Source organism: Nycticebus coucang, chromosome 4 (genome assembly GCF_027406575.1).
Source record: "Nycticebus coucang isolate mNycCou1 chromosome 4, mNycCou1.pri, whole genome shotgun sequence".
In the NCBI taxonomy this organism is placed as follows: Eukaryota; Metazoa; Chordata; class Mammalia; order Primates; family Lorisidae; genus Nycticebus; species Nycticebus coucang.
In genome coordinates this window covers 59,778,662-59,800,124 of record NC_069783.1, presented here as the reverse complement: position 1 = coordinate 59,800,124, position 21,463 = coordinate 59,778,662, and the positions used below count along the sequence as shown (strand labels likewise).

The 21,463-nt window shown below is 35.0% G+C and overlaps 1 protein-coding gene across 4 annotated transcripts in view; it reads left to right on the top strand.

Annotated features, from left to right (window-relative positions):
• Positions 1-21,463, top strand: part of USP34 (ubiquitin specific peptidase 34) — a 276,477-nt gene that overhangs the window by 160,126 nt on the left and 94,888 nt on the right. For all 4 annotated transcript variants that reach the window (XM_053589538.1, XM_053589537.1, XM_053589535.1 and 1 more), the window contains exons 31-37: positions 708-830; positions 962-1,045; positions 3,462-3,548; positions 12,934-13,134; positions 15,038-15,120; positions 20,810-20,850; positions 20,993-21,117. In XM_053589538.1, the coding sequence (XP_053445513.1) occupies positions 708-830; positions 962-1,045; positions 3,462-3,548; positions 12,934-13,134; positions 15,038-15,120; positions 20,810-20,850; positions 20,993-21,117 (744 nt within the window). The remainder of the gene's footprint in view (positions 1-707; positions 831-961; positions 1,046-3,461; positions 3,549-12,933; positions 13,135-15,037; positions 15,121-20,809; positions 20,851-20,992; positions 21,118-21,463) is intronic.

Below are 21,463 nucleotides of genomic sequence, written 5' to 3'. Positions count from 1 at the left end.
GTATAATGGGGTTCGCAGTGATCTCCATTAGAACTCTCTTATAGGCTAAATGGAAAAACAAACATCCTAATGTTATGCTAAAGATTAACTCTAAGATTGAGGCCACTATCAGGTGATTTCTAGAGGTCTTTATCTCATGTGGCTTAAAAGTGAAGATAATGGGCTCTAGAAAATGGTGAATGAAGGCTCACACTCTAGTAATAGCATTTCAAAGATGCATGTTAAGTATGAATAACATTATTTCATGAGAATAGAAAAAGGCAGTGTTTCTAAATTTTCTATTTGTATATCACTTTAAAATATATAGCTCTATTATGTAGATGTTTTTTTCAATGTCCTTTAAAGATTATGCCTTTAATTAGACTTCACTAGTTTTTGCCCCCATTGGGAATATGGTAACTGCTTCATCTGTTGTAAAAGTTAACAAGTTATAACTTTTTCCCATGCTGCTATTTGCAAATTAATTTTGTTGGTTTTATTTTAACAAAATTTAAATAACATTTCTAAGCATACCATTAGAACCAGTAATATAATTGGTTTTTATATGTTTTAATATGTTTCAAAGTGGTAATATTTGAGTTTTTAATAGTGTCACTTTCCTTAAAGTTTTTCTTTTTGAAATTCCCTTAGGAAAAAAAAAAAAAAGAAAGAAATTCCCTTAGTAAGTTGGTTTGAGAAACGTATGTTTTTTCTTTTTTTAATTAAAGAGCAATGATGGACTTAATTGGAAAGAACTTCTCAAAATTAAGAGTGCCCACAAGCTATTGTATGCACTGGAAATTATTGAAGCTCTAGGAAAACCTAACAGAAGAATAAGGAGAGAATCAACGGTAATTGAATTTCCATTATTATCATTAAATGTTTTGCTTCTCTGGAGCAAAATCCCCGAATGTATTATCTTTTCATTCTGGAACAGTTCTTTCCTCCACCATCCTCCCTTATTTGTTTGTCTTTCCCACAGGGAAGTTACAGTGATTTGTATCCGGATTCGGATGATTCAAGTGAGGATCAAGTGGAAAACAGTAAAAATTCCTGGAGTTGCAAGGTTTGATCATAAATGTTTTTCAGTTTATTGATAAAAATAATTTATCCCCATCCTTCCAAACATGGATACTATAATTCTTCTTTTGTTTAAATCGTTTGGGATTCATTGAGTGTACAAAGTATTCGGTTACACCGAATGAATTTGTTATGTTAAAGTCCCTCTTATGATTGTGTCCTGGTACCGTAGTTCTTCATTTTAAAAAAACTAATAACTTTTAAAAGTAAGGCATAGTGTAAAAAGTATATAGAGTAAGTCTGTATCAATTCAGCACTGATTCCCCCCCCCCACGCCCCACCATTGAAATGCTATTAGGTCATCTCAGTGTCTGGGGTTAACGGACTAACAGAATATAAAGATCATTTATAAACCTTTACAAGAATCTTTTTTTTTTTTTTTTTTTTATTGTTGGGGATTTATTGCGGGTACAGTAAGCCAGGTTACACTGATTGCATTTGTTAGGTAAAGTCCCTCTTACAATCATGTCTTGCCCCCAGAAGGTGTGGCACGCACCGAGGCCCCACCCCCCTCCCTCCTTCCCTCTTTCTGCTTTTCCTCCCCCCCCCATAACCTTAATTGTCATTAATTGTCCTCATATCAAAATTGAGTACATAGGATTCATGCTTCTCCTTTCTTGGGATGCTTTACTAAGAATAATGTCTTCCACTTCCATCCAGGTTAATACGAAGGGTGTAAAGTCTCCATTTTTTTAATAGCTGAATAGTATTCCATGGTATATGTATACCACAGCTTGTTAATCCATTCCCAGGTTGGTGGGCATTTAGGCTGTTTCCACATTTTGGCGATTGTAAATTGAGCTGCAATAAACAGTCTAGTACAAGTGTCCTTATGATAAAAGGATTTTTTTCCTTCTGGGTAGATGCCCAGTAATGGGATTGCAGGATCAAATGGGAGGTCTAGCTTGAGTGCTTTGAGGTTTCTCCATACTTCCTTCCAGAAAGGTTGTACCAGCTTGCAGTCCCACCAGCAGTGTAAAAGTGTTCCCTTCTCTCCACATCCACGCCAGCATCTGCAGTTTTGAGATTTTGTGATGTGGGCCATTCTCACTGGGGTTAGATGGTATCTCAGGGTGGTTTTGATTTGCATTTCTCTAATATAGAGGGATGATGAACGTTTTTTCATATGTTTGTTAGCCATTCGTCTGTCTTCTTTAGAGAAGGTTTTATTCATGTCTCTTGCCCATTGATATATGGGATTGTTGGCTTTTTTTCATGTGGATTAATTTCTCTATAGAGAAATTTCTCTTGATCTAGTTATCAAGCTTTTGTCTGATTGAAAATATGCAAATATCCTTTCCCATTGTGTAGGTTGTCTCTTTGCTTTGGTTGTTGTCTCCTTGGCTGTACAGAAGCTTTTCAGTTTAATGAAGTCCCATTTGTTTATTTTTGTTGTTGTTGCAATTGCCATGGCAGTCTTCTTCATGAAGTCTTTCCCCAGGCCAATATCTTCCAGTGTTTTTCCTATGCTTTCTTGGAGGATTTTTATTGTTTCATGCCTTAAATTTAAGTCCTTTATCCATCTTGAATCAATTTTTGTGAGTAGGGAAAGGTGTGGGTCCAGTTTCAGTCTTTTATATGTAGACATCCAGTTCTCCCAACACCATTTATTGAATAGGGAATCTTTCCTCCAAGGTATGTTCTTGTTTGGTTTATCGACAAGAATCTTTTTTTAAGACTGGGCATGGTGGCTCATTCCTGTAATCCTAGCACTCTGGGAGGCCAAGCTGGGTGCATTGCCTGAGCTCACAGGTTCGAGACCAGCCTGAGCAAGAGCGAGACCTTATCTAAAAATACATGGGCATTGTGGCGGGCACCTGTAGTTCCAGCTACTTGGGAGGCTGAGACAAGAGAATTGCATGAGCCCAAGAATTTGAGTTTGCTCTGAGCTATGATAACTACAGCACTCTACCAAGGGTAACCAAGTGAGACTCTATCTCAAAAAAAAAAAAAAAAGACATCTTTTGAAAAGAACTCTTGAGGGTGGTGCCTGTGGCTCAGTGGGTAGGGCGCCAACCCCATATACTGAGGATGGTGGGTTCAAACCTGCCCCGGCCAAACTGCAACAAAAAAATAGCTGGGTGTTATGATGGGTGCCTGTAGTCCCAGCTACTTGGGAGGCTGAGGCAAGAGAATCGCCTAAGCCCAGGAGCTGGTGGTTGCTGTGAGTCCTGTGACATCACAGCACTCTACTGAGGGTGACAGAGTGGGACTTTGAAAAGAACTCTTGAAAGTAGGGTTTATGTTATTTTGTATAGAAGTTACTTTGGTAATTTAAATGAATAATTTTCTAAATGAAAGATGTATAATATTTTACATATTTTATTAAGCTGTTAATAAGCCGGTATCATTACTTAATGTGAATACTTTTCTCTTACATTTATTCTCAAAATTGCTCACAGTTCGTTGCTGCTGGAGGGCTTCAACAGTTACTAGAAATATTTAATTCTGGAATTTTAGAGCCTAAAGAGCAGGAATCATGGACTGTGGTAAGTGAAAATTTTCTGCTTCAACTAATTACAGTTATCCTATTTGAAATACACCTATTTCTATCAGCAAGTGTAATTTATGCTACATATTCATTGTGATAAAGCAGAGTATGAAATACAGGAGAAATAAATGTGAAAATACAGAATTTGATAAAATAGTTACATAATAAGAGTTGTGTCAATTGTGTTAAAAATTCTTCAGTGCTAAAATTAATTACTCGGTACTATGGCTAATTCATAAACATTTTCCTTTATGTATATAAATATTAATTATATGTAGTCTTGAAGTTTACTTGCTCTTGAAAACATTGGTTTACATCTTAAATTTGTAAATAAAGCATTCTTCTTCATTTTGTTTTCATCATTTCTTCCTATGTAGTAGTAAAGACTATTTTGACTATTCTGCAGTGAGATAGAAAAATAGATAGTAAGCCTTTAGAAATTTTTATAACAAGTAAACATTGCTGTAATATGTTTTTTTTACAGTATTTTGTAAAGGTATTGGTCTTCAACAAGATGGAAAAAAATTTTAAATGGTACTTTACCACTATGAATTTGAAGAAGCACAGCTCTGTAATAGTATGAAAATAAAACTGCTTATAGAAATTATAAACTTTGGCTTGTAACACAGTGGTTACAGTGCTGACTACATACACTGATGATGGCGGGTTTCAACCCAGCCTGGGCCTGCTAAACAACAATAAATACAAAAAAAAAGCCGGGCGTTGTGGTGGGCACCTGTAGTTTAGCTACTTAGGAAGCTGAGGGAAGAGAATTGCTTAAGCCCAACAATTTGAGGTTGCTGTGAGCTGTGGCGGTGCGGAACTTTATTGAGGGTGACATAGTGAGACTTTGTCTCAAGAAAAGAAATTAAAAACTTTATAATGATACACAAAACTTCACAGTCCATTTTTGAACTAAATGCAAATGATGTTCCATTTCCTGACTTCCAACAAAACAGATCAACTTTAACAAACATTTAATTCAAGTTTTAATTTCTTGGTACTTATTTAGAATTATGTTGGAGTCAGATATAATGACTGGATATTAAATCCTGCTATGTCCAAACATTTAGAAAACATCACAGTCTACTACATTTACCATTAACCACTGGTTTCATTATTTTCAATTTTGACTTTACATTTTTTTACTATCAGTATTTGCCCTTTTAGGCTATCCACCATTACCATGGTAATTATCATAGTTCTGTGTCTCAGACTTCAAATTTGTTTGTTGCATTTTACTGTTTTCTTTGTTGTCCTGTTAATATCTCAGAATGAAGAAGTGCCTTTTAGTTCTTTGGCAGAGTGGTAGAATTTACTAAAATTTTTAACGAGTAGTTGTCATCTATAGAAATTTTGTTTATAAGCTATTCTAAGTTGTGAATAAAGTTTACATGGAATCGTGTGAGTGGTTTTCTCTGTTTTCTTTGATGTCATGGATACTTTTATGAAGTGTTTCTAGTAAGAACATATTACTGCTATATGTGACACATTGTAGCCTTATAGGTCAGGAATGCAAAGCATGCCTAAAACAGATTGTTTTCAGGTCAATTCACGTCCCCTACGTATAGTCCATCTTTGTATAAGTTTGGGATTATTCATGTGTCTTAAACAACTTCCTTTTTTTCCTTTAAAAATGAACTTAGTTGAGGTATACTTTTAAGTAAATTTTTTGAGATATAATTCACATACAATAAATTTATGCCTTTACAGTGTACTGTTGACTAGGTGTGGTGGCAGGCTTTTAGTCTTTAGCACCCAGGGAGTCCAAAGCAGGAGGATCACTTGAGCTCAGGAGTTCAAGACCAGCCTGAGCAAGGGTTAGACCTTGTCTCTACTAAAAATAGAAAAATTAGCCAGTCCTAAGAGCAGGCACCTGTAGTCCCACACCATGGTATTCTAACCAGGGCAGCAGAGTTGAGACTCTGTCTCAAAAAATAAATAAATAATGAAAATAAAATGTACAATTCATTGGTTTTTAGTACATTCACAAAGTTGTGCAACCATTAATATCATCTAAGAATAATTTTATCACTTCCAAAAGAAACTTTATACCCATTAGCAGACACTTCTTTTTTCTCTCCAATAGCCTTAGCTCTCGACAGCCACCATTCTTACCAGCTTTCATTCTCTGGATTTGCCTATCCTAGGTATTTCATATAAATGGAACTTACAGAGTGTAGTCCTCTGTGACTAAGATTCATCATCGTAAGCACCATGTATTAGTAATTCATTCTTTTTTTTTTTTAATTTTTAAAAAATCTTCATTGCATATTTTTCATGATGTTGAATCAGTGAGTAGCTATCATTTTTTCCCCCCCCGAGATACACACATTACATTAGTTATTTCTAAAACTGGTAAAATCCCAGCATTATAAATAACTTCCCCACAGCCTGTGTGGTTTTAGTTAGTGTGTACATATTAATGTCTTAAATTACATTTAATAGCACATTCAATGTGCATACTAATAAAATTATAGCTGCTTCAATGACCTTGAACCTGAACGTCAGTCCTTTACCTACAGACTTTTTTTAAATATTTACCATTATTTTGTTAAGTTCAGTATACAAATATCCATTGTACACCATTAACAGAGATTGAAGTTAATGTGACAACACAAAATATGAAATACATAGAAATAATTCTTCAGAAATATATAGTATTTCTACATGGAAAACTTCCAGTTATTATTGAAAATATAAAAAGACAAATGTTTGTACATATTATAAAATTATTATTTTTTTATTTATGTATTCCTTCTGTTATAACTCGAGTTGTTATCTTTCTAGGAATATCAAAATACCACATAGCAAATTCAGTTTGCTCTGGGGGTTCAGAAGGATTGTAGCAAATAGCTGGCCCACTGCGGGGACACACATCTGATACTCAGTGTTATTATATATTCAAGTACCTTCAGGCTTTCCGGTATATTTATAATAAGAGTAAACCAATAATACAATTTTGACAGTTTGTCTAGTTTGGGTTACCTTTTGGATACATTTTTCACAACCTTCGTCATGTCTTACATCTAAGATTAAAGAAGGAAGGTGAAAAAGTTCAAAGCACAAAATCAGTCCCACATTGCTGCTGTTCATTCTCAAACTTTTGTTGTGCATAGACCAGTCAGCTCCTGGTTTATGACTAAGGCAGGGCTATAGTCTGTTTTTTCAGGGTAAGATGGTGGGGATGCTGTGGGTGTCATTGGACCGTCCACTCCCCATCGCTGGCTGGTTTCACACGTGAGTGATGTATCCAGGCAGGGATGCCATTCACCTTCACTGCTGTTGGTGTGGACAGGATTACCAAGTTAGGGGCCTTTTCATCATGGTTTCAGGGGCTCAGGCACCAATCTTTAATCCACACTTGGTTACCTGGAGAGTGGAGATGGACTAGGGGTGATTAACAGGATATCTATCTTTCACCCATTCTTTTTGTTATTTTTGTCAGTGACATTAGTTGGTTGGTTAGTTAGTAAATTTTGTTTCTTCCAGTTCTCTCAGGGACCATGGTAAATTTCTTAAAATGGGAGGGGTCCTGTGATAACAGTATTTTATAGAGTGAGGAACCTATTCTTTTAGTTTTTTGAACCAGGTTACATTTATTACATTTGTTAGGTAAAGTCCCTCTTATAATTGTGGCTGCCCCCCAAAGGTATGTCACACACCGTGACATAGGTCACAGTGCAGGCCCCCCCTTCTTTCCTCTCTCTCTTCTCCCTTTCTCCCACCCCCCACCGTGTACTAGGTCCTTAATTGTCCTCATATTAGAACTGAGTACATAGGATTCTTGTTTCTCCATTCCTATGATGCTTTACTAAGAATAATGTGTTCCACTTCCATCCAGGTTAATACAAAAGATGTAAAGTTTTCATCTTTTTAATGGCAGCATTAAATTCCATGGCATACATATTCCACAGCTTGTTAATCCATTCCTGGATTGGTGGGCATTTAGGCTGTTTCCTTATGGCGATTGTAAATTGAGCTGCAATAAACAGTCTAGTGCAGGTGTCCCTATGGTAAAAGGAATTTTTTTCTGCTGGATAGATGCCCAGTAATGGGATTACAGGTCAAATGAGTTTTAGCTTGAGTTCTTTGAGGGTTCTCCATACGTCCTTCCAAAAAGGTTCTATTAGTTTGCAGTTCCACCAGCAGTGTAAAAGTGTTCCCTTCTCTCCACATTCACACCAGCATCTGCAGTTTTGAGATTTTGTGATGTAGGCCATTTCGATTTTCATTTCTCTAATAATTAGGGGCAATGAACTTTTTTTTATATGTTTGTTAGTCATTCATCTGTCTTCTTTAGAGAAGGTTCTATTCATCTCTCTAGCCCATTGATATAAGGGATTGTTGGCTTTTTTCATGTTGATTAATTTGAGTTCTTGGTAGATCCTGGTTATCAACCTTTTGTCTGATTCAAAGCATGCAAATATCTTTTCCCATTGTGTAGGTTGTCTGTTAGCTTTGGTTATAATCTACTTAGCTGTACAGAAGCTTTTCAGTCTAATTAAATTTTGATCTCCACTGCTCCCATTTGGATGCCCTTAATTTCCTTCCCTTGCCCATTTGTTTATTTTTGTTGTTGTTGCAATTGCCACGGAAGTCTTCTTCATAAAGTCTTTCCCCAGGCCGATGTCTTCAAGTGTTTTTCCCATGCTTTCCTTGAGGATTTTTATCGTTCTGTGCCTTAAATTTAGGTCTTTTATCCATCTTGAATCAATTTTTGTGAGTGGAGAAAGGCACAGGTCCAGTTTCAGTCTTTTACATGTGTTTATCCAGCACCGTTTATTGAATAGGGATTCTTTCACCCAGTGTATGTTCTTGTTTGGTTTATCAAAGATTGGGTGGCTGTAAGATGTTAGTGTCATCTCATGGTTTTCTGTTTGGTTCCAGATGTCTGTGTCTATTTTTGTGCCAATATCGTGCTGTTTTGATCACTATGGCCTTGTAGTACAGCCTGAAGTCTGGTAGGCTGGTGCCCCTGGCTTTGTTTTTATTGCTAAGAATTGCCTTAGCTCTACGGGGTTTTTCCTGGTTCCATACAAAGTGCAGAATTATTTTTTCCAAGTCTTGAAAGCATGATGTTGGTATTTTAATAGGGATTGTATTCAATCTGTAGATTTTTTGGGAAATGTAAACATTTTAACAATGTTGATTCTTGCCAGCCATGAACATGGTTTGTTCTTCTGTTTGTTTGTATCTTCTGCTATTTCTTTTCTTAGGGTTACATAATTTTCTTTATGGAGGTCCTTCACCTCTTTTGTTATATATTTTTCTAGGTATTTCATTTTCTTTGAAGCTACTGTGAAGGGGATTATGTCCTTGATTAGCTTCTCCTCTGGGCTGTTATTGGCGTACACAAAGGCTACTGATTTGTGGACATTAATTTTATATCCTGAGACATTACTGTACTTTTTGATGACAGTGTCTTATTTTAAGGTGTGCTCCCAAAGATGTGCTAGGTCTTATTTTCAAGGGATGTCTTATCTTTCCTGTAAGTAGGTCTTATTTTCGGGGAAACAGGGTAGTAGTGGTGATAGAGGACAACCTTGTCTGGTTCCAGTTCTTAGTGGAAAAGCTTTACTTCATTCAGTAAAATACTAGCTGTGGGTTTGTCATTAGGTGGCTTCAGTCAGTTTAAGAAATGTGCCACCTATGCTTTTACTCTTCAGTCTTCTAATTAGAAAAGGATGCTTCTAATTAGAAAAACATTTTATCAAATGTTTTTTCTGCATCTATTGAGAGGATCATGTGGTCTTTGTTTTTGCATCTATTGATAGTAATTCATTCTTTTGTGTGAATACACATTTTCTTTGTCCATTCGCAAATTGAAAGGAATTTGAATTGTTTCCATTTTTTGGCTATTGTGAAGATGTGTTACAAGGTTTTGTGTAGACGTAAATTTTCAGTTCTTTTAGGCATAAACCTAGGAGAGGTGTACCTGGCCAATACCTAAGTAGTATCCCACTGTGATTTTTTTTTTTTTTAATTTTTCATTTTCCCAATGCTGATGACCTTGAGCATCTTTTTGAATGTGCTTATTGACCATTCATGAGCATATATGATTATGTATTAGTATTTCTTCTTTGATGGAAAGTCTATTCAATCATAACTGAATCCAAAGAAGGGACATGGATCAGTTGGTGAACATTTGCTCATTTTCACCTTGGGGCTAATCAGTAACGGTGCCATTAACAGTCATATCTTGGGTATATACCTCAGAGCTAAATTGGTGGCTCCTGTTGGTGGCCTTTTGAGGAACTGCCAAGCAATTTTGCAAAGCTACTACACCATTTTAAATTCTTCCCAGCAAGGTGTGAGGGTTTAAGTGTCTCCACATTTTTGCTAAGATTTGTTACTGTCTTTTTTATTTTATCTATCCTAATGACTGATAAGGTTGAACATCTTTGCATGTGCTGATTGGCCGCTTATATGTCTTTGGAGAAATCAGTTCACATCCATTGCCCATTTTTATTCAGGTCATTTGTCTTTTTATTGTTGAGTTATAAAAATACCTTATATATTTTGAATACTAAATCCTTACTAGACATGTTATTTAGAAGTATTTTCTCTCTCTCTCTCTCTTTTTTTTTTTTTAGACAGAGTCTCAAGCTATCACCCTGGTAGAGTGCTTTAGGGTCACAGCTCACAGCAACCACCAACTCTTGGGCTTAAGCGATTCTCCCAAGTAGCTGGGACTACAGGCGCCCACTGCAACACTCGGCTATTTTTTGGTTATAGTTGTCATTGTTGTTTGGCAGGCCTGGGGTGTATTCAAACCTGCCAGCTTTGGTGTATATGGCTGGCGCCCTAGCTACTTGAGCTACAGGTGCCAAGCCTCTAGTTTTAGCTCTTAATATTTAGGTTTTTGATTCATTTCAAGATAATTTTTGCATGTGATGTGACATTGTAGTATTTTTTTTTTTTTTGTAGAGACAGAGTCTCACTGTACCGCCCTCGGGTAGAGTGCTGTGGCGTCACACGGCTCACAGCAACCTCCAACTCCTGGGCTTACGCGATTCTCTTGGCCTTAGCCTCCCGAGCAGCTGGGACTACAGGCGCCCGCCACAACGCCCGGCTACTTTTTTTTTTGTTGTTGTTGCAGTTTGGCCAGGGCTGGGTTTGAACCCGCCACCCTCGGCACATGGGGCCGGCGCCCTACTCACTGAGCCACAGGCGCCGCCACCTACATTGTAGTATTTTTTTAACAAAATAAGTAATGTATTCATTCTGAAGGTAGAGTTTAAACTTTGAAAAATGTTTATATTCATGTAACCCTTCAGCATAATCAAAATATAGAACATATCTGTAACCTTATAAGTTCCATCCTGCGCATTTGGAGTTAGTATCTCTTCTTCTCCAAATAACCAGCTGTGGGCAACTGCTGATCTGCTTTCTTTTATTATAGATTAGATTTTTGTTTTATAGAATTGCGTATGTTTGGACTAGTACAGTATGTGCTAGTATGTACTCTTTTGTATCTGCCTTTTTTTTTTTTTGCTCAGAGCCCATTTTGAGAATTTTAAGTTTGTATTGATTTTATTGGTGAGTAATTATATTCTTTGTATAGATATACCACAGTTTGTATATCTATTCACTTACTGATAGTTCTAGTTCATTAGCAGTTATGAATAAAGCTTCTATAAACATTCATGTACAAGTTTTTTTGTGTACGTATGTTTTTGTTTCTTTTGGGGCTAATACCAGGTAGTGAAATTATTACATAGTCTGATAATACAAGATTAATTTTGTAATAAGGTGCCAAACTGTTTTCCAAAGCAGTGTGCCATGCAACATACGAGAATTTCATTTATTCTACGTCCTTCCAACATTTGATAATAGTCATGTTTTAAAAACTTGAGCCATTTTAGTGAGTCTGTTACCTCATGTTGGTTTTGCTTTGTACTTCCCAGATGACTAATGTTGTTTAACATCATTTCATGTGTTTATTGACCATGTGTCTGTCTTCTTTTGTGAAGTATTCATATCTTTTGCCCTTTTTTTGGTTGTGTGTTTCTTGAAAGACTTTTTTTTTTTTTTTTTTTTCTTACTGAACCAATTTGGACAAGTCTTTTCTCAGATTTATGTATAGGAAATATTTGCACAGCCTATGGCTCATTTTCTCATTATAGTGCCTTTTCTGGGAGGAGTTTTTAATTTTAATGAAATTTATATTCAGTCTAAGAAATCTTTGTTCCAGGGTCACAAAGATTTTTGTCCTGTGTTTTTTTCTGTAAGTTTTATACTTTACTTTTCCTTTATACTTTAGGTCTATAATGCATTGAATTAACTTTTGTATATGTAATTAATGTTGAGGCTTATTTTTTCCTGTTCATATGTCTATCCAGTTTTTCTAGGGGAAGTTGTTCAAAAGACTTCTTTCCTCTCTGAATTATCTTGGTACCTTTCTTGAAATTTAGTAATACAGTATTGCTACTATTGAGGAAAGAATACTGTTTAATGGCATACTGGTAGAGGATACAAGTTGGCAATGAGATCAGGGGAACAGGAAGCCAAGAACTATTGAAACAATAACTTTGAAACTCATTTTGTACATAAGTGATATTGTATCTTTAGGATGACCCAAAATTCAACATACATAGGGATAATGGGAAATTGTCGTAAATTTTCCTTTATTTACAAAATGTTTATTACAAAATTTTACAAAATCATCACAAAATATTTTCTATGTACTGGCCACTTCTTTGTAAAATTTTATACAGAATATTTTATAAATAAAGGGATGTTTAAGTGACAGTTTTCTATGGTGACTTTTCAGATACCTTGTATTTGTAAAGTTTTAAATCAAGCTTGAAATCAATTGAAAAAAATTTTTTTCATACATTGCAAACATAGTATTTTGCTGAAGAAATACTTCTTTTATTTTAAATTTGTGTATGGAAAGTACAAGATTTTCAGTTGAGTTATTTTCTAGAATTACTGAGAATTGCTTTTGTCCCAAAATATTAAGAGTAAGTAATATGCTACTTGTGAAACAGCATACAGTACTTTATCTCTGAATTCATTTTATTGGTGAGTAAATTATATCCTTGTAAGCATTTTAATAATTTTTGAAAATTATACATTCTGAACAGTGTATTTTTTCTGAAATCTCATAAATATTATTACATGTTTTTATGATACTTTCATAAAAGAAATGTGTCATTTCCATTCATTAAATATTCCCTCTTAATATCTAAATAGTTTTTCTTCATTTTTATAGTATTAGATTGTTAATTAATAATTTTTGAGCAGCAAAATTTTTTGTACATGGATTAAGTACTAGCTGTAATTAATTTTTTTTCTGGTTTTTCAATTTGAAAATCATGTAGAGACTATGCTAAGTTAATGAAAATAGGGAAATGACATTTTCTTTTCATTTACAGTGGCAGCTAGACTGTCTTGCTTGCTTGCTGAAGTTAATATGCCAATTTGCAATAGATCCAGCCGATTTGGATTTAGCTTATCATGATGTCTTTGCCTGGTCTGGAATAGCAGAAAGCCATAGGAAAAGAACTTGGCCTGGCAAATCAAGGAAGGCTGCTGGTGATCATGCCAAGGGTCTTCATATACCACGATTAACTGAGGTAAAGTACAGAAGTTAACATGAAATTATAGTGATTAATTCAATTTAAGAGCTCTTGTGTGTTTTTGTTTTTACAAAGTTAAAAGGTACACTAATGCATAAGAAATGTTATCCTGGATTACTGTTATTCACCAAACAGCTGAAGTGATGCCATTGTTTTAAAGCCACAGTAATTATGAGGCAATATTGCTTTTCAGTTCATCCAAAATGCAAGAATGAATTATAACATTCAATTTAATGTTACATAACAATAAGATTGGATTAATTATTTGGACTTAATAATTTATATACCACATACTGTGTGTATGAAGGTTAGTTCAGGAAAGTAAAAGCCATAGTAGGTATTTTGACATAGGATTTAAAATAGGAACTTGATTTTACACTTATGTGTTGGAAGGCCGAAAAGCAAAAATGGAATGTTAAGGTAACCTAGATGAGCCATTTACCATTCCTAGACCTACAGGAACATAGTGAAGTGGTTGGGGTTGTCAGGATTTACATACCTGAGGAGGTATGTGGGTGAACTGGGGTTTAGCCCTCTGAGAAAGGATTTTAATAATATATGTAACATGTACACATTTATGAAGTTTTAAAACTAATCGGTTTATGTTTAGAAATATATGCATCACATGCTTATTGAAAATAATTCAGAATATACAAAGGAACCTTTCCCCTAGTTATAGGTGATAATCGTTAATACTGTTGTTTTATCTTTTTAGACCTTTTTGTCTGTCCGCACGCCAATGTTATGTTTTCATAGTTTAAAGAAGGTCCATACTCTTTATTCTTTGCATGAGTTATTTTGCCAAAAAATAATTATAGCTTAATATATACATCTGAGATTTTTGGAAATAAAAATGTTTGTTGCATTAGCTCTGTAGACAGAGATATTTGATATAATATAGATAGATAGTAAGGAAGAGCACTAATTTTATTTAATAGTTTATTGTTATTATTTCACTTGGTCTCTTTAATAGGATTTTCTTTTTTTTTTTAATTTTATTCATTTATATTTTGCAGTTTTTTGGCCAGGGCTGGGCTTGAACCTGCCACCTCTGGCATATGGGGCTGGCGCCCTACTCCTTTGAGCCACAGGTGCTGCCCTAATAGGATTTTCTTAATAGGAAGTTGCTCTCTGATTCTAGCATGAGCACCAACTGTTTTAGAAGCTTTTCTGCATTCTGCCCAGGGACAGGTTTAGATGCGGCTCCCTTCGTTTGCTTGTTGGGCACATTATGTATACTTGTGTCACAGTGCTTTCTATAGCTGTCTATTCCAAAGTAGGAACAGTGCCCTAAGTGTGCCCTAAATGGGTTCTAGCCCACAGAAGGTATTCTGTAATGCTTTATTAAACTAGTGAATTATTTTTGTCCCATTCTATGGATAAAGAACTAGAACTTACACAAGTATTTATTAGGATTGTGCAGCCGGAAACTAAATGTTGAATCTTAGGGTTTAAAATTTAGAATCCATGCTCTTTACCATGGTATAATATATTGCTTTCTTTGTATTTGTTTCAGGATGATTAAGGAACCTATGACTTCGTTTTTTTATATGTGTATTTTAGAAGTAAAAAGTGTTCTTCATCTACCACCCAAAACACCACTGACATATGTAATATATAATTTTTCTTTCACCCAGTTCAGTGACTTGCAGGAATCCATGGATGAAATGCAAAGAACATTTTTGCCTTTATTTCTAAATTTTTAATATTTTTTAAGTTGCTAATCCTAAATGTGGTTATAAAATTTCTAATATTCGGTATTTTTACAGTATTTACAAATAATTCTTAGGAATTTGTCTTGTCATAAATAAAAATCAAAATAATTAGGATCTTAAATTAAAAATAGTTTTTGCTTTGCTATGTTCAAAGTTTGTTTTTTTTTTATGTTTTTATTTTACAGGTATTTCTTGTTCTTGTTCAAGGAACCAATTTGATTCAACGACTTATGTCTGTTGCTTATACGTATGATAATCTGGCTCCTAGGTATGCATTTTTTGTATATTTTACCTATGTATGTGTATACAGTAAGAACAGTGTTTCACAACTACATTCTGAAAAAATTTAACCTTGAAAAATTATTAGGATATTATATGCAAATCTTTTATACCTTTTACCCAGATTTACACATGTATTAACATCTTGCTAAAATTGATCGTACATTTATGAGCATATGCTCTCTCTGTGTGTTTATGTTTTCCTGAATCTTGTGAGACTTAAGTTGCAGACATCATGACTTTTTACCCAATAAATACTTTGATATGTATCTCCTAAGACCAAACACATTTTTTTTAATAATTAGAATAAAAATTTCAAATATACAAAATTTAACATTGAGATATCATGTGTAGTCCCTGTTTAGTCCTACTGATGTTCTTTATAACAATTATTTTTCCTGGCCCAAAATCATGTGTTGCATTTAGTTGTCATATTTCTTCCATTTCCTTTAATCAGATGTTTTCTTGAGTTTCTCTCAATGGCATTGACATTTTTGATCAGTATAGGCTAGTTTTTTTTTGTTGTTGTTGTTGTTTTTAATAGAACACTTTTCGTTTGGGTTTTCCTAATTGCTCCTCATGATTATATTCAAGTTACACATTTCTAGCAAAAATATTCCTTAAGAAATTTTGTGTCTTGGGCGGCTCCTGTGGCTCAGCGGGTAGGGCGCCGGTCCCATATGCCGGAGGTGGCGGGTTCAAACCCAGCCCTGGCCAAAAAAAAAAAAAAAGAAATTTTGTGTCCTTCCTTGTATATTCTGATTATGCCAGTTTGTCCCATTATTGGGCATGTTAATTTTGATCAGTTAATCTGGTTCTTTCCAGTTTCTCTTATATAAAGTTGTTTATTTTTCCTTTGTTAATTAATAAGCAACCTCGACAGAGAGATTTTGCAACTGTATAAATTTTCCGCTTAACTATTTCCTTTTATTTTTACTTACATTCTGAGAAATTTTTTTTTTTTAGTTGAGACTGAATGTCACTCTGTCACCCTGGTTAGGGTGCCCTGGCATCATTACAGCTCACAGCAACCTCAAACTCTTGGGTTCAAGAGATCCTCATGCCTCAGCCTCCCAAGTAGCTGGGAGTATAGGCACCTGCCATGACCCCCAGCTAATTTTTCTATTTATAATAGAGCCTGTGTCTCACTCTTGCTCAGGCTGGTCTTGAACTCCTGAGCTCAAGGAATCCACCCTCCTTGGCCTTCCAGAGTGCTAGGATTATAGGCATGAGATGCGGCACCCGGCCCCTTTCTTCCCTTTTATTTAGTATCAGTTTGGGTTTATGGATTTTTTTTTTTCATTTAATATGTTTACTTTGCTCAAATTGTACTAGAAATGCTGATAAAAGCCTCTTGAAGCTTGTTTGTCCCCTTGGCATACCTATTATTTAGGGCAAGATGAAATGGGGGGAATTCTTTTTTATTTTAATATCACTTCTGTATCTTATTTGCTCATCTTATACCTTCTCTGCCTTAGTCCTGGAATATGTCATTTTTTAAAATCCCGTTAAGTTCCTCATGGTGGGGAACCTCCTCTAAGTGTGGGGGCTTTGTGTATCCATTGTTATTAGTATGTCATTGCTTCTGGGTTCTCACAGGTCAGAGCTAGAAATATATGCATAAAAAATACCCTTTAAACATGTAATATTGTCCCATTTATTTGGATTACAGAGATTTTAATGTAGAAAAATTTAATAATTAGAAATTCAAGTAAGCTAATTGTTGATTAATACATGTTGATTAACTGTATGCCTTAGTCACATAACTTATATTAGACTATGTAAAATTCGTTTCTAAGTATGCTATAGGTGTTTATATTGAGGTGAACTTTGCCATTGTATTCAAATGATTCATAAAGCGAATGTAAAAACTTTGGAAAGAGCTTAGCCAGTTCTGTTCTTAACAGAACTCGTTACAATCTTTGCAATATTAGTTTGCCCTTCTTAGTCCCTAGTGCTTTCTCGGCTCTTTTTTCTGTACCCTATTCATTTTGTAGGCCGTCACCTTAAATTCATACCGTGCTAGGAGATCAGTATCAAGGCAGCTAAAATGAAATTTTTGTTTGTGTTATGAACAGTCTTCTAATGCTACAAATGTAAAAGATAAGGGAGCGGGTCACTCCTGGTAAATTTAAATACAGTACATTATACCAATACAATAAAAACTAAAAGTGAAATATGGTCAAACACTTGATTGATAAGTTTTAACCTTATTAAGTTTATATGAATAAAATGGATATCTCTTTCAGAGATGTTTTGTTAATCTTTACAAAATTAAAATTTGGCTTTACTTGTAAGAGAAATAATACCTATTCATTGGTTTTGTTAAAAAGAAAAGTTTTAACTTAAGAAAATTGGTATAGAAGGGACATTTCTTAAACTGATAGAGGCCATCTACAGCAAACCTACAGCCAATATCGTATTGAATGGAGTTAAACTGAAATCATTTCCACTCAGATCAGGAACCAGACAAGGCTGCCCATTGTCTCCACTGCTCTTTAACATTGTAATGGAAGTTTTAGCCATTGCAATTAGGGAAGAAAAGGCGATCAAGGGTATCCACATAGGGTTAGAAGAGATCAAACTTTCACTCTTCACAGATGACGTGATTGTATATCTGGAAAACACTAGGGATTCTACTACAAAACTTTTAGAAGTGATCAAAGAATACAGCAATGTCTCAGGCTACAAAATCAACACCCATAAATCTGTAGCCTTTGTATATACCAACAATAGCCAAGTCAAAAAAACAGTCAAGGACTCTTAAGAAGATGAAATATTTGGTTTTAAACTTTTGGTTTAAAAGTTTATCTAACAAAAGACGTGGAAGATCTCTATAAAGAGAGCTATGAACTCTAAGAGAAGAAATAGCTGACAACGTTAACAAATGGAAAAACATACCATGCTCATGGCTAGGAAGAAAAAACATTGTAAAAATGTCCGTACTACCCAAAGCAATATACAATTTTAATGCAATCCCTATTAAAGCTCCACTGTCATGGGCGGCGCCTGTGGCTCAACGGGTAGGGCGCCGGTCCCATATGCCGGAGGTGGCGGGTTCAAGCCCAGCCCCGGCCAAAAATTAAAAAAAAAAAAGCTCCACTGTCATACTTTAAAGATCTTGAAAAAATAATATTTTTACATGGAATCAGAAAAAACCTCGAATAGCCAAGACATTACTCAGAAATAAAAACAAAGCAGGAGGAATTATGCTACCAGACCTCAGACTATACTATAAATCCATAGTGATCAAAACAGCATGGTATTGGCACAAAAACAGAGAAGTAGATGTCTGGAACAGAATAGAGAACCAAGAGATGAATCCAGCTACTTACCATTATCTGATCTTTGACAAGCCAATGAAAAACGTTTATTGGGGAAAAGGTTCCCTATTTAACAAATGGTGCTGGGTGAACTGGCTGGCGACTTGTAGAAGACTGAAACTGGACCCACACCTTTCACCATTAACTAAGATAGACTCTTACTGGATTAAAGATTTAAACTTAAGACGTGAAACTATAAAAATACTAGAAGAGAGTGCAGGGAAAACCCTTGAAGAAATTGGTCTGGGCAAGCATTTTATGAGGAGGACCCCCCCTCCGCCCCGGGGCAATTAAAGCAGCTTCAAAAATACACTACTGGGACCTGATCAAACTAAAAAGCTTCTGCACAGCCAAGAACACTGTAAGTAAACCAAGCAAACAGCCCTCAGAATGGGAGAAGATATTTGCAGGTTATGTCTCTGACAAAGGTTTAATAACCAGAATCCACAGAGAACTCAAACGTATAAGCAAGAAAAGAACAAGTGATCCCTTCACAGGCTGGACAAGGGACTTGAAGAGAAACTTCTCTGAAGAAGACAGGTGCATGGCCTACAGACATATGAAAAAATGCTCATCATCTTTAATCATCAGAGAAACGCAAATCAAAACTACCTTGAGATACCATCTAACTCCAGTAAGATTAGCCCATATCACAAAATCCCAAGACCAGAGATGTTGGCGCGGATGTGGAGAAAAGGGAACACTTCTACACTGCTGGTAGGAATGCAAATAAATACATTCCTTTTGGAAAGATGTGTGGAGAACACTTAGAGATCTAAAAATAGACCTGCCGTTCAATGCTATAATTCCTCTACTAGGTATATACCCAGAAGACCAAAAATCACATTATAACAAAGATATTTGTACCAGAATGTTAATTGCAGCCCCATTCATAATTGCTAAGTCATGGAAAAAGCCCAAGCGCCCATTGATCCACGAATGCATTAATAAATTGTGGTACATGTATACCATAGAATATTATGCAGCCTTAAAGAAAGATGGAGACTTTACCTCTTTCATGTTTACATGGATGGAGCTGGAACATATTCTTCTTAGTAAAAATGGAAGAAAAAGTATCCAATGTACTCAGCCCTACTATGAAACTAATTTATGGCTTTCATATGAAAGCTATAACCCAGTTATAACCTAAGAATATGGGGAAGAGGGTGGGGAGGGAGGGGGAAGGATGGGCAGAGGGAGGGTAAGTGGTGGGATTACACCTGTGGTGCATCTTTCAAGGATACACGTGAAACTCAGTAAATGTAGAATATAATTGTCTTAATAACTAAGAAAATGCCAGGAAGGCTTTGTCAACCAGTGTGATGAAAATGTGTCAAACTGTGTATAAAACCAGTGTATGGTGCCCCATGATTGCATTAATGTACACAGCTATGATTTAGTAATAAAAAAAGAAAAGTTTTAATGTTTAGTTTTCTTTAATTTTGGTAGTACATTTTTCATTATTAAAGTTAATAAAAGTACCATGAGGAAAAATAATAATAAATAATAACTATGCAATTTTGTCTACTTCATAATAACTTGCTTTTAACTATTCCGGACAGAAATTGACATTATAAATACAGAAGGAAGGGTATTTTATGTCAGCATGTGATTAAGAGTCTTCAGTGTAGACTCTAAACCAGCAGTTCTCAACCTGTGGGTCGCAGCCCCTTTGAAGGTTGAACGACCCTTTCACAGCGGTCACGTAAGACCATCTTGCCTATCAGATATTTATGATTCATAACAGTCGCAAAATTACAGTTACAAAGTAGCAACGAAAATAATTTTATGGTTGGGGGTCACCACAACATGAAGAACTGTATTAAAGGATCACAGCATAAGGAAGGTTGAGAACCACTGCTCTAAACCATTATAACCTGTCTTAGTAATACACATCCGTTTAGTAACTAGATCATGTGCCTTTCTGAGGGTTTGCTCATTTCAATCTATGTTGTATTCACTCAAATTTGGTTATTAAATCTAAAGTCATTTGGTGTTTGCTATAATAGGATTTTATCAATGATTCTTTTTGATTTGTTCATCTTACTTCAAAGTATATAAGACACTTTTATTGAGTGTGTCTATCTGAAACATTATACCATTTACCCAACAGCTGCCCATTTCCCTTCTTCCATCTCAGCCTCTGGTACCTATCATTCTGCTCTGTACTTTGGTATATTTGACTTGCCAATGATTCTTCAAATAAATTATAAAGTCTTTGAAACAAATAAATATGAAATATGTAGCTCTTTTAAAATTTATTTTTTGGGGGGACAAGTTATAAATTTTGAAAAATATTTGGTAATAATTTGAATTAATTTCTGAATTTGGTGGTGGTGTGTTTTTCCTTTACAGGGTTTTGAAAGCTCAGTCCGATCACAGATCTAGACATGAAGGTAAGGGTTCTACAAAGTTTACTTTTAACAAATAAAGATTTGAATAATAGATATATTGATGTTTTATCTTTAATAGTTATCATTGTGTTTTCTTTTTATCCCAAATCTTTTATAATCATATTGTTTTCTAATTTTCCTTTAGTTTCACATTACTCAATGTGGCTTTTGGTGAGTTGGGCTCATTGCTGTTCTTTAGTGAAATCTAGCCTCGCTGACAGTGATCATTTACAAGATTGGCTGAAGAAATTGACCCTTCTTATTCCTGAGGTAAGATACAGATTGAAGGTTAGCACTGATAACCTTCCTTTTCTATTAGCACTGATAATTGTTCAAAAGGGAATAGAAACAAATATACGTGATTCTACAAATGTATGACATTATTTATTTAAACTGTTAAGGTCTAGAGTATTTTGAATTATGTATATTAAAGAACTCTGAATGTTACATATTCTGCAGCACTTTGATTTTTTCCTAAAATATTTGTTTTATTTTTTTTATAGGGAATGAACAGTTGCTTGAGAATTTATTTTGGTAATTTATGTTTTAGAAAAGTTCTCTTGGTTTTTCTATTTAAATAGGAATAGAGGCAAGAGAGAATAAAAATAAACAAGAT